This window comes from Pyxicephalus adspersus, chromosome 12 (assembly GCF_032062135.1).
Source record: "Pyxicephalus adspersus chromosome 12, UCB_Pads_2.0, whole genome shotgun sequence".
In the NCBI taxonomy this organism is placed as follows: Eukaryota; Metazoa; Chordata; class Amphibia; order Anura; family Pyxicephalidae; genus Pyxicephalus; species Pyxicephalus adspersus.
In genome coordinates, this window is record NC_092869.1 from 41,961,385 (window position 1) to 41,977,987 (window position 16,603).

Here is a 16,603-nt window from a genome sequence, read left to right on the forward strand (position 1 = left end):
AGGAAAATCCTGAACTGCTTCTTTAAATCAATAAGTCCAGAAAGGTTGTCTGTATTAAAAGGAACAGTCTCTTAACCCAGTAATCGCCAAACTTTTAGACCTCACGGACCACGAATTTCACGTACTCTGGACTGTGCATGCACAAGTAGTCGTGTGTCACTCAAAGGGGAAGAAACTTCCCACCAGAATTACGTCATGATGCCAGAACCTGGCCCCTCTACAATCGCAGGTCTGAGCCTACGATCCATAGGAGAGACATGGTCAGTGTTTTTGGCCGGTGCGCCCCCCCAGCAGGGTCCTTCTCATGATCCCGCTGGTGGGCACACCGGCAAGCTGCTGACCACCAAAATTGGCGACTGCTGTCCTAAACCATTTGTCAGTCTACACGTTTCACAGCACTGCTTCATCAGAACTGGAAATGGTTTTAGATAACCATGGACCAGCTAACCAAACATTTACCTGTGAACATTGAAAAACTGGGGAGACTATGGAAGACCAAATACCCATACATGGTAAATAATCAAATAACTATCATCAAGTCTAACCATGAACGACATCAACCTGAAATGCTGAGCTATAGGGGCTATAGGTAGGATGTCCTCAAATCCATTTTGTCCAGGATAAAATAAGTACTTGAACCCCAGCCAACAGTATCTATTGTATATTGAGCCCACATCACGGAAAAGGTGGTAGAACATAATGTGTTGCTAAAGCAGCTCCAGCTCAAACTCTTTCTAGACAATGCCGAAAGCAGAAGAACATTTTAATCTCAACAAATGTGCGTTTTGCAGCTGTAAAAAAAGTCGTTATGTAATGATTAGAAATTCTGCTAAACATTGATCGGCCCTCTTGTTTGAATAGGTACAATTATGATTCCTTCAGCGGCACTCACTATGGGAGGAATTAAAGTGATGATATAAGAACTGAACCTTCCAAGGTGGCAGATGAGGAGAACTAATCAGTTGTGTTGTCAGGTTCATCGTTGTTCTGAATTGGGGGTCAAGCAGCTTCCAACCCGCAGCAGTTAACCTTGAGTCCTCAGGCAGGTACAATTACAGAAGAACATTTTGACGTCTTTATTCCGACTTCATAAATATACAACAGGGCATTTTTCTTACTGCCAGATACTGGGATTGGATGAGAAGAATACAACAATGGAGGATCACCACAGGCACTGCGAGGATATGAACAGGATAAGGCCATTATGATGCAAAGGGGGAGCTTTGGCATAAGGACTGGGAAATGGGGCCAGGTTAGGGTTTAGGAGAAAGAAATACTTACATTGTATGCAATTTTCTTAAGTAATTTTAAGCACTGTAAGACAATCTTGCTCTAATATATTGCACAGCTCTGTCAATCTAAAGCCTCGTACAGACATCAGAAGACTGTTTCTGGATGTGATCTTTCATGATCATTTCCAGTGACAGATGAACGTACAAGTGCTGTACACACAGCGCCATTCTGTTCTATAGAGAGGGAATTGAACGCGAGAGTTGCACCTTGCTGTGCTCTCCTCTATAGGAGTGTCGTCATTACCAATTGATCGCTCACCAATCTGCTGTTGGTGACTTGAAGAAAGACGTCGGGGGACTGCTGTACACATCAGATTTTGACCCAGGACAGGAAAGCCATTTGTCTCGGGCAAGAATCATCTGATGTGTGTACAGAACCTAACTTTCGATTGCAAAGGAGGCCCAGGGCAGGTCACCGACCAAGCTATATTGCTTTGATTGCAGGGTGGAAAATTAGGGTAGGGGACTTAGTTTTGCTCCCTTTAGTAAATCCTCCAAGGTGGCTGAATAGCATAGTCCCCATTCTTTTGCAAATGTTTATTATTTATATATATATATATATATATATATATATATATATATATATATATATATATATAAGTTATTTTGCCTATTTAAGGGCAACATGCCTTTGTCTGCTAATGGTCCCCCAATCAAGGTATACTCACCTATCCATCCTCATTTGCTGCAGGAGTTCCCCCTGAAGACCCCCAAAACCACCAAGGACAGTGGATCTGCCAATGGCAACCTAAGCTAAGCTTTCTTTAATTTTATAACACAGAGGTAACCCTTGGAATTAACTTTCCGGTCTCCAGGTAACCCTTTCTATATTTACTATATCCTCAGATAACAGTATATTAGTGTGGAGGGCAGTGGGAAGAATTCTACTTACATTGCTGACCATTGGGAAGGATTTCCCCCTTACAGATATCCAAAATAATTATTGGCGTCACCTAAACTGACCAGACATGTACAATTTGCTCAAGGAAGCCGGAGCCGAAAGAATCCTGGTGAAACAACAATTTTGCCAAGGAAAATTTACACATTTAACAAACGTCTGTGTGTTTGAGCCCTGAAATGCTACATATTTACAATAACATGGTAAACTGAATGCAGAGTTCATATTTACTTACTCTGACATCAATTTGCTGACGTAAGGGAACCATGGGAACAAGCGCGATTTGCTTTGTATGTGCAGCACAAGTCGCCGCTACAACTCTCCATCACATGGCTGGAAGGTAGATGAAGCCTCAGAATTAAGATAAATTAATGTCTCACCAATGCAATTACAGTTTATCAATCCAACTCCTTTTGGATGAAGAATAGTTGAAGGTGTTGTTAAGCTTGCCACACACACTCAAATGTTGCATCCATTTTACTTTGATTGGATTGAAATTATTGATTAGTTTTGGGGGTCATCAAAACACCACATTGTCTTCTGACTCTAAAATCCAAATGTGATTGTTGTAAATAATTGTTCCAGTGAAAGGATGGAATTGGAAAATCCTTTAGGGTCCATTTGTACCTCTCCTCTGCTGTGTGCTGCAATAAGAAGCATTACCACCACGCAAGTTAATGCCCACATTGCCATTGGTTCTGAATGACGCATTGGGGTAGCTGGGCTCAGCACATGAACACATGAAAAAAAAAGAATTTTGATTTTTGAAACAATAACAGCCCATGCATATAAAGCGGAACTTGCAGTAAAAAATAAAAAATTCTTGAAAGTCTGTGTCTCAACTTCTGTCTTCTTCTTTCAGGATTCCCTACCACGCCACCATATTTTTCTTCCTGAATGTCACCCAATCCTGGGCTGTGCAGGTGTGAGATCAGGTGGCGTATCTTCCTAAATTAACATGCGCTGATCTTGCTCTGCACATGCGTGAGACTGGACACTTTATTTTACATTTGCACTAAGTTCCTGATGACACAGCACCCAAACTTTGGTATGCGCAGAAGAAGCAACCTCCTGGGTTCTGTAACATAAGTATCTGCACGTTTCCCCCTCAGTCTTTACCACTGTGTTGCTCAAGTTAGAAGGGGGTAGAAATTCAAATAAACAAACAAACAAAACAAAAAATAAACAAAACAAAAAACATGACACTATCACAAAAGGGAAAGCCAGCCTTCTGCATAATGTTGGTATTGTGATGACAGTTCCGCATTAAATCGCTGCAGTAATGCAGTGCACATCAATACGTTACATTACATGCATATTTAAATCAGATCAGACGGGTGGAGAATGGACCCTTCAACTATCATGTGACTTATGATTAAAGTTTTTCCATTTTATCCTTTTTTTTTTTCCTATACTTTTGACAGTTTGTTGCATCTTGCATTTGATTTGCATGCAACAGTTGTGCCTGGGGTTCAATAGGCAGATTCATAACCTCTCTCCCTCTTTCCATACTTACCTTTCGTAAAATCCATTTTCCCTTCTTCTGAATTACTGTCGAAACTTCTATTTAGGGGTGTGGCAAAAAAAAAAAAAAAAAAAAAAAAAACAGAAATTTTAATAAAATTTACACCTTGAGGAAAAAAAAAAAAAATGAATCCATCAGATTTGCATTTAGTATGCAAAGACCGAAACCCTGATTAAAAAATTTGCCTTATGGCCCCGCTACCATTGATCACGCCTTGGATTGCAGCTGAAGAGGAAGCGCTGTCACCCAAAGATTCTTACCAGGTAGAGAAATTAAAAACACAATTTTCACATTAGGTGCCGGGTCATCGGTAAAAATTCATCCAATGGGAATAAAAGTATGAGACTCAGGACGGTGAAATCAAGCAGTTTCTGAGCAAAGATTGTGCCAAATGGGAATGTTGGTTATTAATAAAACCTCACAATTAAGTTGTAAAAAATAAACAAAAAACAAAAATAAAATGTCAAAAAAAAATGTGAATAAAGAGTCGAATGCACCAAATCTAAACCGTTACAGGGGACACTTGCTCCATGCTTTTCCGAAGAGACATTGATTTCCCAAATGTGCATTCGGCTAACTTATGGTATACAAGGATTTTAATGCAAGACATGTTTAGGCATTGTATTATTATGTGGACTGCAATGCATTGGGATTGGCGCTTCCAATGCTCTCATACAGAACAGCCAACATACATTCTAATGAACAAAATACAGGTGTATGCTTTTCCTTGCATTGTAGTGTCCTGCCAGCCCATTCCATCCACAGACCTTGGTTTATGAATTGCTCAAAAGGCAAAAAACCAATTAGTCATTATTAATATGATAACATTCCATGATTTGCTGAACAACAGATGTTTTATACAATTTTACATCAGACCTAATTGGCTTTGAAGGATTCAGAGAAGGCTCCATCTCCCTGAGTACCAACAAGACCACCTGGCAACGGCAAACCATGCACGCATTTTTATTAGTTTATCACAACTGACTCTGTATGAAATGATTATGAAAACTGAGACAATGTATAAATATTTTTATTACAAATCAGTCTGTTCTATGGGAACATCATAACGCTTATATAATAAAAACAATACATTGCACTGGGTTCACAAAGTTCCAACACAAGGATGAATTTCACAGCCATGTAATCATCAAATCTCATTGAATGCAGATGAGGTTCCTTTTGTGGTGTTTTAGATATACAACTAATAAAAGAAAAGTTTTTGTTTCTTTTTATTTATGGGCTGTTTATTTTTGGAGCGGGGAATTTTAAGGTAGGTTAGTTTATTCTGTTCTATTGTGTGTCTTTGTATTCATCTACATTACATTGTACTTACACATAGTAAGTCAGGGGGAAAAAAGACATAAGTGCATCAAGTTCAACCACAAGGGAAATAATCATATCCCAGATATAAAACCCTATGGACATAGCTGATCCAAAGAAAGACAAAAAAACCTCTGGTACAATTTGCTTTAACAAGGGAAAAAAATCCTTCCTGATTCCATGAGGCAATCGGATGTTCCCTGGATCAGCAGTCTCTGTTATTTTTACTTTAAATCCCTAATCCCCAGTTATATTCTGTGCTTCTAGAAACCCTCCAGCTTTTTCTTATAGCAATCTATAGAAGTTAGTGAAACTACTTCCTGAGGGAGCCGATTCCACATTTTCACAGATCTTACAGTGAAGAATCCCTTCCTTATCCGGAGCTTAAACTTCTTTTCCTCCAGACGCAAAGAGCGCCCCCTTGTGCTTTGTAATGACCTCACAGTGAATAATGAGGAAAAGAGTTCTCTATATGGACCATTTATATATTTATACAGGGTGATCATATCCCCCCTTATACGTCTCTTCTCAAGGGAGAATAGATTCAGTTCAGCTAATCTCTCCCCATAGCTGAGCTCCTCCATTCCTTGTATTAGTTTAGTTGCCCTTCTCTGCACTCTCTCCAATTCCACAATATCCCAAAACTGGTCTGCATATTCCAGATGTGGTCTGACCAATGCTTTGTACAGGGGCAGGATAATGTCTCCATCTCTGCAGTCTATTCCTATTAGCTTTAGATATTGCAGCTTGGCATTGCATGCTGTTATAAGTCTATTAAATTTAAATATTAAAGTCTTTAAAAAATATTAAAAGTAAATTAGAATTCATTTTAGCTACAAGAACAGGTTCAGGATAGTCAGAAGAACTTCTACAAAGCCTAGTACACCTTTAAAAGCATTTTACAAAAAAAAAAAATAAATTAGTGAAATAAATTCATCATCCCTCATCCCCAGTTTTTTAGTCTGTCCTTGTCCTATATTATTCTCATCCTGGGTGCAGCATAGACGTTCCCAGTCCATGGATTTTGTACTATGGTCTATTCAAAATGGGGGTCATAGAATTACATTAAATAATAGTTTTTCCTTTTTTCTTTGGACTTATATTAGCGGAGGGTTTTTCATTTTAGAAATAGAAAGGGATTATCCATACTCCCCTGAAATTTTCCATTTTTTTATTATTATGGCGTATAGGCAGCAAAAGTTGCCTATACGTTACCCCCCATCTGCTCTACAACATTGTGATTTTGCTGTCACATGCGACGGAGGCGTATTGGATAAAACATTGCGTTTGCACAGAAGCAACACTCAAAAACCGCTAATTACAGCTTTTAATAAAACGTTTAATTATTTGCTTGCAGCTTGAGATTTCCAACGTTTGTCTGGCCAGTCATTAAAATATAATCATTTTATGAATCTGTAGATCTGGCTATTTTTTTGTGCATGGGTATGATAACAGCACAGTAAAGATTTTTTTTTTTAAATGCAATAAAAATCCACTTCATGTTTTCTAAGAAGCTTTGTGAATGACAATCAGCATTGTTGGAGGCGTGCATGCATGCAGGCTCGGGGAAATAAAGAAAAAAAAGGAGCAGGAGTGCAATTGTTCCAAATGGTTCCTGCCTTCAGGAGAACGGATCCTGGACAGAGGCAGGCGACACAATATTGTACAACTGACTTGTTTCTTTTTTTTTTTCCTATTCCAGTGCACCAATTCCTGCATGGCTGGACGCTGCCAACACCTCCTTGGTATTGGAGTTAGGCAACAGACATCCTAGAGCGGTACCGGCGGCTAATATCTGGGGGTCCTGTGCATAGCTGACCTAGAATCTGGAAGATAAAAGCCAAACTTTGAGGGAAATCATGAACAGGTGCCTAATTTACCCCTGACCCTTCCCAAATTGGTAGGAGGAGCAGCCAAGGTGAGTGCGGCAGTTGCTGTAGTACTATGGCCATTATTATTGTTATTATTCACATTACAAAGGACTTTATGTGTGTGATATTTTTATAACCCAGGTAGATGCTGATCGTACCCAAAGCTGCAAGGTATTAGCACTATATTAAAAAAAAAAATTAAAAAAAAGAATGCGCCTTGCACAGCTCTACAAAGTGTTACAAAAAGGCATATAAAAGTTATAGGAAAAAAAGTGCAGAAGGTGCAAAAATACAATATAGTGGCACAGGGGATATAAAGAGGAAGAATAGGAAGGGGCATGGATAAGGTGACCCCATGTGTGCCTTGGCAGATTGTTAGGGAGGAAGCAGGGGGTGGATCTGATTGCATTATATGCTTGCTGCAAGAGGTGAGTTGTAGGAGAGTGTTTGGTGGGGTCGGTGAATGCCATACACAATGTAGAAGGAAGCTCCAGGGTGAGGCGTATGGGGAAGTCTTGAAGGTGAGAGTGTGGAGAGCAGATTTGATGAATGATTGTTCCAAGCAGCATATTGAACGTCTTCCTTTTATCCATAAGAAGCATTGCATGCCAATGATTAGATATGGGAGGATTACGGCACGTGCATTCTCTTTCAGGCACCCCGAGGAAAGGCTAGTGATGGATTTTCCGCTGGTCTGTGCTCTGTCGTTCATCTTATCGCAGTTTATGGTGTCAGCGACTCAAGGTAAGGGCTTGATAATTACACTCTGCACATCGCCAAGTCCATACATCAGCCAGTTATTGCTCATCAGAGGTACTACAAGACCCAGAAGGCATTTAATGACAGCATTTGGGTCACCTGCACGGCTAAGCTCTCCGTCACTGCAGCTATGCTGCAAATATGAGGTCCAGGTTGCCATGCCAGCACTTGGATAGCTGTAATGGAACTACAAATGCCAGCATGCCATGGCATCTTGAGTATAGGAAAGACTGGATTCCTCCGGGAGCTATGCCAGGTTTGATCTAGTCGCAATATACCATGGATAGCATTTCAATTTGTATGCAACTGTGGTAGAACTACTAGTCCCAGCAGCTGTATATACAGCAGCTGAACTTTTTTGTTTCTTAACCCATATCAATATTAGCCCTTTAGGTGTAGTAGAACTACAAGTCCCAGGATTTCCCAAAAGCTTACACCTAGTACATTGTGGTGCCAATGGCTTGATAGGCATGGTGGGACTTCTTAATAAATATAAAGATATTATTGCCAAATCCTGCTGGAACTGGCAGATCCTTTGTTAGATATAAGAGTGTCCAAGCCATTTGTATCATTGTGGTTCTTCTCTAGATAGAAAGATGAGTGCATGCTGGTTAATGTAGTTCCTCTGCAGATGTAATGTGTTTGATTTTATTTTATATATAAAGATTTGTCCAACATGACAATAAATTAAAAAACAAAAAACAGTCCATGAACCCTAGTTATTTGTCTATATTCTGACCTAGATTTTATAATAATCTCCCCTCTCCCCCTTCCCTATGGAAATGAAATATAAAAATGCAAATATGTATTATATCATTGCTATAACTCATCCAATCTCGCTCATTGTAAATGTCTCCATGAGAAGTATCGTGTAAAAAACCCTAAATGCATAAAATAAACAACTCCTTCATTTCACAATGGCATCTGGATGCTGCTAATTATCACCAGAGGCAGCGTGAAGATGAAGGTTGGCTTGGCACAAGGGATTAGATTGGTGTTATGGGGTTTGGTGATGGGATCAAGGTAATGAGAAATTATAAAGGAGTTCATTTCATTTTTTACTTGTAAAACTGTTTACTTTTATATATCTGTGCATTTATAATCTGTGTGTTACAAATAATATTGAATGAGGATAAAGGATTCCAACAGCACTATGGGTTAGCTAAAGGGCAGTGCAGCTTTGAGGCAGATTTTGCTCTGATTGAAACCTTTAGATGAAGCTGTCCGATAATTTATATATATACCTATTTATTGTACAGCGCTGCGTAATATGTTGGCGCTATATAAATCCTGTTTAATAATAATAATATAGCGTTCATTCAGCCACTTTATAAGGTACACCTGCTTGATAACACAAATATCTAATCAGCCATGGCAGCACATGCATTAAGGCATGTAGACATTGACAAGCATCAGAATAAGTAAGAAAAGAGATTTTAGTGACTTATAGCAGCCAGCCTGCCACCAACAACAATGCCATGTTCATAGTATTTCAGAAACTGCTGATCTTCTGGGATTTTCACCCCCAATCATCTCTAAGGCGTGCAGAGAATGGTCAAAAATGGAAATAAATTCAACAAAAGTTTTTTGTGTGAAAATGCCTTGCTGATGCCAGAGGTCAGATTGGTTCAAGTTGATAGAAAGGCAACAGGAACTCAAATACCCACCTGTTCCACCCGAGATATGCAGAAGAATTCCCTGAATGCACAATACATCTAACATTGGAGCAGGTGGCTTGCAGCAGCAGGAGACCACATAGGGTGCCACTCCTATAGGCTAAGAACAGCACCTGAGGTTATAATAATACGCATGGGCTCACCAGAATTGGACAAGACTGGAAAACGTTGCCTAGTATGATGAGTCTTGATTTCCGCTGCAACATTAAGATGGTGGGGTCAGAATTCGGCATGGATCCTGCCTGACATCAATGGTTCAGGCTGCTGGTGGTGTAATGGTGTTGAGATATTTCTTGGCAAACTTTGAGCTCCTCCTTGATCATTGTTTCAATGCCACAGCCTTAGTATTGTGCTGATAATGTTCATCCTTTTATGACCACAATTAAACAATCTTCTGATGGCTACTTCCAACAGGATAACCCACCAGGACAGCTCAAATATTCCAAACCGATTTCCTGAACATGACAATGCATTTGCTGGACTCAAATGGCCGACAATCATAAAGCCCCTTTGGAATGTGGTGGAAGAGGAGATTCACATTATTTATGTGCAGCAAACAAATCTGCAGCAACTGTGTGATTCTGTCATGTTAATATGGAGCAAAATCCCTGAGGAATGCTTCCAGGACCTTCCCTAAGGAATTCCTGAGGAATGCTTCCAGGACCTTTGTCAAGTAGAGTTATAGTATTTCTGAAGGCAAAAGGGGGACAACCTGGTACTAGCAAGGTGGACCTAATAAAGTTCCATATATATATATTTAATTCCAGCATTCATTTTTATTACATTTTAAAGGATTCCCAAAGCACTTTGGGTTAGCTAAAGTGGAGGCATTATTTGTCCAACTGAAACCTTTGGATGAAGCCATCCCATAAGCAATGGTCAAGGCTCCCACCCCTTGTATGTGATCAACATACTGAGGTCTGTAATCATTAAACGTTTTGTAGCAGGTGATGGCTAAACAGAAGAAAACATAACACAGAGCCTAAAACTTAGAATACATCCATTTGATATGCATTCCTTAGTATTTACCCAACAAAGCCAGGGGTGCCAAGGTGCTGCACACAGTTTCCTGAAAACATCACAGCACCCTTTCTCCTCGCTAGTGCTCAAATTTTATAATGTCTCCATCGGCAATTATCGTTCCGGAGGATTGGGCGTTCCTAGGCAGGGTGTATTTGCACACCACTTAGGTTACATGTGATGCTAAGCCTTAGTAATTAAAAGAACTGAAATGCAATGAATTAATAGAATGAGCCAGGGACAGTCAGGCTGAGGAAAAAGGGGCTAGATGATGCTGGATGTCCGCCAGCCAGGAAATGAACCAGGCTCTGATTTGCTGCAGTTTCTAATGCACATGGGGATAAATTGATGAAAATACACCTAATCTGATAGGGTGAAGCTAGACTCAAATATCCCTCATGTGTTCAGTGTGCATGTGGTATAATTGGTTCTGCATTACAAACATTGTCACTTGCTCGGTTATAACTAATCAATTATTTACACTTCACTCCCGCCTGCAAAAGTCTGATTTTAGGCAGAAATCTCATTTCATATTGCTTTTATTTTGTGCTGAACTGCTCTTATTTAGGATGCCCCCTGTAGGGTTTCAGTAGAAAAATATAAATCTATTTAACATCAAGCTAACATAAAGGCCATTATAAGAACCTCATTTAACAATTACCTTGGCGGTGGTGTTCTGAGAATGTTCTGCATAGTGGTGTCATTCAATCCAAGCAGAACTACTGCAGGTTCATTGTTATCTCTCATAAAGCCTGTATAAGCTTGGTGTTTGGCTTTGGGTCTGTGCCAAAACTCTAACCCAAATTTTTATGCATGCAATGAGCCATATTATACCTGCCATTGACAGATGTGGTATGGCTCAGCCAATGTCGCCACTGACCAGATTATGCCAAATTAGAACTTTAATTGCTCGAATTACAAGTTCCGATCCAAGGTCGGAATATCTCTGATGGGAATTGAATCCTGATAATCAAAGGCAGTTCATTCTACAAGCAGGATTCTTCATATTTGAATATAAGTTTCACCATAAGCGATAATTGGTAACTGGTTCTTCTGACTCCATGTGGATTTCTGCCATTGGGATTCAGAGATCTATATATTAGAGGAGTCAGATATGGCCGCTATTTCACCGCTGAATACTTGGGAGTAGCAGCATGAAATTAAAACGTAAAAGCAATTTCTACGACGCTTCGCAGCACTGTCATTCTCCTTCACACTTCACAAATTGGCTTTCAGCAACTAATAACCACACCAGATTGCCTTGTACAAGACCACTGATTGACTCAATGCCAAACTTATTTAGGATTTCATCTTTAAGACAGAAATGTCCCTGGAAAAACCCAAAGATTCCCAAAGCTCCCAAGGATTCCCCTGGAAGAACCTGAAGGGGAATACATATAAAAAGCCCCCAATGATATCTCTTTAAATAATCTTTGAAGAACCTCAGGTGCTAGACAGACCCAAAGCTTCCACGGGTTCCTCTTTAAATGTGCCTGGAAGGACTTAAGGGGTTTTACATATCTGAAGATCCCACAGGTTTCTCATTAAAGGTTTCTAGAAGATCGTCAGGGGTTGAACAAACCCAATGCTGCCACTGGTTTCTTTCTAAATGTCCCTGGAAGGAACTCGGGGTTATACATACCTAAATCTCCCACTGACTTCTCTTTCAATGACCTTCAAATGTCCCTGGAAGAACCTTTCATACCGTTTATACATACCCAATGTTCCCACAGGTTACTCATCAAATGTTCCTGGAAGAACCTCAGTGGTTATCCATACCTAAAGCTCTCACAGGTTCCTCTTCAAATGTCCATGGAAGAACCTCATGAGTTATCTATACCCAAAGTTCCCATGGGTTCTACATCATATTTCCTTGGAAGAACCTCAGGGGTTGTACATACCCATGGGTTCCTCTTTAAAAGTACCTGAAAAAAAACTTTGGAGTTGCACATACTTGAAGCCCCCCACTGGTTTTCTTTAAAGGTCCCTGGAAAAACGTTAGGAGGTATACAAACCCAATGCTGCCATTGGTTCGTATTTAAATTACCTTCAAAGAACCCTGCAATTTATGCATACCCAAAGCTCTCACTGGTTGCTCTTTAATTTGTCTTTGCAAGAACCACAGGGGTTACACAAACCCAAAGTTTTCATAGGTTCCTCATCAAATGTTCATGGAAGTACTTCAGGGGTTATACATACCAAAAGCCCCCAATGATATTTTCCTAAACAATCTTTGAAGAAACTTAGGTGCTCTACAACCCCAAAGCTGCCACTGGTCCCTATTTAAATGTCCCTGGAGGAACCTGGAAAGGTTAACCATACCCAAAGCTTCTATTGGTTGGACCTTCAAAGAATCCTTGAATTTATACATATCCCAAACTCCGACTGCTTTCCCTTGAAATGTCCCCGGAAGAACCTAATGGGTTATCCATACCAAAATCTGCCTCGGACATCCCTTTAAATTACCTTTGAAAAACCTTTTACAAACCTAAATGCTCTTTTATCAGGGGGTATACAAACCCAAAGCTCCCACTGGTTCCTTTAAAGCTCTTTGGAAGAACATGAGGAGTTTTAGGTCTTGGGCACCTCAATCATGGGCCACAAGAGTGGCAGGGCATATGTTCCCCAACTGATAACCACCCATCCCAAGACACAATGCACGATCTGTACTGGAAGCTGTGGATGCCATACACTTGTTCGTCTATATTTTGTAACCAATATAATGTTGTGCTATTTTTGCATGTATACACCAATCCAAATCATGTTCAGCCCAAATTACAGTCTTGGCACAAATCTAGGACAGAACCAAGTAAATCCAATAATCATGGGTAGAAGATCCATCAACCTGACCCAGCCAATCAAAAGGTCCCAGATTTTGAACTCAGAAAAAAGAATAAGAGGAAGTACTGGTGATAGAGGAAGAGCGCTGACATTACAGCACTGAAAGGAGTCGCTTTGCTAGGCCAGTAAATACTCACACATCATGGCATAACCTCCTAGGAGCCATTTGTTAATTTGCAGTTGCAGTTTATTACCCCTTTAAAGCCTTACTTTGGTTGATTTTGGCGATCTTTGTCTCAATAGGCAGACAATACAAAAAAAAATCAAAGGCAAGCTATCCAAAGCTCCAGAAATCTAATCTTTGCATGGTTTTCATTGGGATTTATGTCTTCTGGTGGCAGCTAGAACTCCCCCCCCCACCTCTTCTAAACCTGGCAACAGAAATAAAATCTTGGCAAGGGCTATAAATCCTTCCTGCTCGATGTATAACAATAACAGCTAGATGCACGTTAAGGATGATCTTACAAATACCTACAATTATATTTATATATACCTAGGATAATGTGGGGTTATTTTGATTGATCCAACTGCCCTGCTGAGGTTGCAAAGAAATGTACCCCATCGCTCCCCTGGGAAAAAGTGAGGGTGTGGGGGTTAAACTGCCTGTGCTAAAAAAAATAGGAAATGCAAAGATCCGCACATGAAAAGAAGTCTTTTTCATAAAATATTAGCTGTGTATATATTATTCTATGGAGGCCAAGTCTAATCTACGTGTCTGCTGCATCTATACATAGCTAAAAGGTTCTTTTGCTAATGAATCTTCTCTTCTGGGAATCAATATTCTTACTATAGATTTTTTTTTTTAATTCTGTACTTTTTGCAGAAGAAAATGCAAATAAAAAAAAAATCAATGTATGTTTTAAATACATCGGCTTAAAAGTCTTTAGATAAGTTGGCTCCAATGTATATTGTTGAGATTTCTTTTCACCTGGTGATTCTGCAGATGGCACACGTTCACTCATTGTACCGCATCTTTGATCATGAGTGCCATTGTTTATCTCCGTTACATGGGGGTAGTTTACAGAAGACGGATAATGTTTTTGCTTTCAGGTTAATGCTCAAAAAGTGACAAGGACAAAGCATTGCTGATGGATCAACATGAATTATTGAAATTGTTCCTAACCTGAAAAAAAAAAAAAACACAGACATTGCTTCGAAGGACTGCAAAGCTTGGATATATCACATTTTGGTTGAGGTTTTGATAGAATTCAAAGCACTGGCTGGTTCCTAATGCAAACCCCATACATGTGATTTAAATATCCACCAATGCTCAGGTCATTGGAGTGATCCTATATAATAGAAGGTCACAGGTCAGTTAGGTTGGGCATCCCCTTTGACCTCAGAATTTATTGTTGTACTAAAGATATCATTACCCAATAGAATAATGCTGGACATGCTGATTTATTTAAGCTCTAGATGACTAGAGAAGAGAGACCAACATGGGTGAAGCTGATTGATCCATCAAACATGGAATGGAATTCCTTAAAACTATTTGGTACTAGCTGGAAAATGATTTCAGTCCTGAACCAGATCCATTCCAGGCTTTTTAAAGGAACCAGCATATGCCCATTTCCATAGGAAAAGACCACCTGTAGCTTCTACTAGTTCCCCAAGGCAGCAAGTCACTGGCATTGCGGCAACAACGCTGCAACCTCATGACTAGTTTGAACATTGGGCCCGATTTATTAAAGCTCTCCAAGATTGGAGAAAGATATCATGGGAGAACCTTGGTGATTCAGCAAGCCTGGAATAGATTATTTGCTATTAGTTGGCAAATGTTTTCAACTCTGGACCAGATCCATTTCAGGTTTGGTGGATCACCCAGGTTGCTCTATAATAGTCTACTCCAGTTTTGGAGAGCTTTATTAAATCAGACCCATTGCCTTAAGCAGGGTACATAAATGTTTCCAGCGACAAAAAGGTGAAAGACGAACTGCCGTACCCAACGTTGTCCTTTTCTATGGAGAGGGGAGGGGTGAGAACAAGCAAGTGGCACCCCATTGTGCTCTTCTCTGTAGACTTGTATTGTGGTCATTCATGGATCCAGGACCGATCCATGAATTATATCGGTTAACTACTGTGCACAGATCACATTTTCTCCAGAGACAAGCCTAGGCGTCTGCATAATCTTATATGTGTACATACTTTTTCTTGCTGTATAAAATGTTATATAAGAATAATAAACTAGCAAAAACCAAATACATCCAAGCAAGGAGATTCCACCTTTACCCAAAATTTTTTAGGCGGATCAGAGACGAAGAGTTGCCATGCAGAGGCTAGAAACCAATCAATAAGTGTTTGTTATATATGGCCAAATCAATAATCCAGAAGAGCAAAATATTGATTTATTGTTGACCTGACTGCCCAGTATTAAACATTTCCCTTTAAGATTCCAACGCTCGTCCTAATTGGAGCAACAGCCCAGTAATCCGTCTTTTGTAGGACTTCCAAAAATAGCAAATCCCAGAAAAGACTACAAAGTGTTAAGACACATTTTCCACATTTGTCGGGAGGTGAAAAAATATAAAATAGAGGGAAATAAATATTCTCTTGAGTAGAAGAAATTCAAAAAGCTTCCCAGTTATGTTCTACCTGTTGCTCTCCCCTACAGACAAACACATGTTTTGCTGTCTGTCCTTCTGCACTAATCACACGAATCTCGGTGCTGCTGGCTAAAGCAATAAAGCCAATAACACGGGCAGAGAATGGCATATCCATAGGCATTGTGCACAGACAGAATGTCCCCAGCGTTGCCATGATTACATGGAAGCAGCAAATGAAATATTATTTTTTGGCAGATGGAAATAGGATGGTACAGATTTGCATAACATTTCTAAAACTATGTCTAACAATGCAATATGTCATGGAAACACAAAGTGAAGACAATTAAAAAGAATCTTGGCAATGGCCGGTATCCTGCAGCTAGACGGGTGTCCGTGCTACTCGCGCCTATTGTGGCCATTAGATTTTTTGCTATGCTATAATGACGCTGTTGGCCATATCTGCCTTTGCCAGCGACAGCTTGTTCTCACAGGAGGGGCGCTCGGTAAGCTGTATCTGGGTTTTTACAGATTGTTTCTACCACTGTTTGATGTTTTCTTTTTTTGTAAAATTTAATAACGCACACATACAAAAAGAAAGAATTCACTCGTCTGATAACTGGCTTGAAACAATTTTTGCGTGACAATTGCATACAATTACTACTTTTTTGATCATGTTCATTCATTTTAAAGTTACAAAAAATTAGAATAAATGAGCAGGACCAGGGATGAGCGGAACTTGGGTAATACATTCATTGTGCCGGACTAAAAAGAGGGCTGAAGGTCAGATTTAAAAGGTAATCAGGAACAATAGAAGCCGCCATTGATAACTGTATGATGATGACACTCAAATCTATCTGT

At 39.8% G+C, this 16,603-nt stretch overlaps 1 protein-coding gene across 2 annotated transcripts in view; it reads left to right on the forward strand.

Moving 5' to 3' along the window:
* The first annotated feature begins 6,612 nt into the window (after nucleotides 1-6,612).
* The window catches only part of DLK1 (delta like non-canonical Notch ligand 1), a 26,452-nt gene continuing 16,461 nt past the window's right edge, over nucleotides 6,613-16,603 (forward strand). The window contains exons 1-2 of one of the 2 annotated variants that reach the window (XM_072428339.1): nucleotides 6,613-6,953; nucleotides 7,562-7,650. In XM_072428339.1, coding sequence (XP_072284440.1) covers nucleotides 7,584-7,650 — 67 coding nt within the window. In that variant the 5' untranslated portion in view covers nucleotides 6,613-6,953; nucleotides 7,562-7,583. Of the gene's footprint in view, nucleotides 6,954-7,360; nucleotides 7,428-7,561; nucleotides 7,651-16,603 lie in introns of those variants that run through there. The other variant, XM_072428340.1, reaches the window with a different exon arrangement.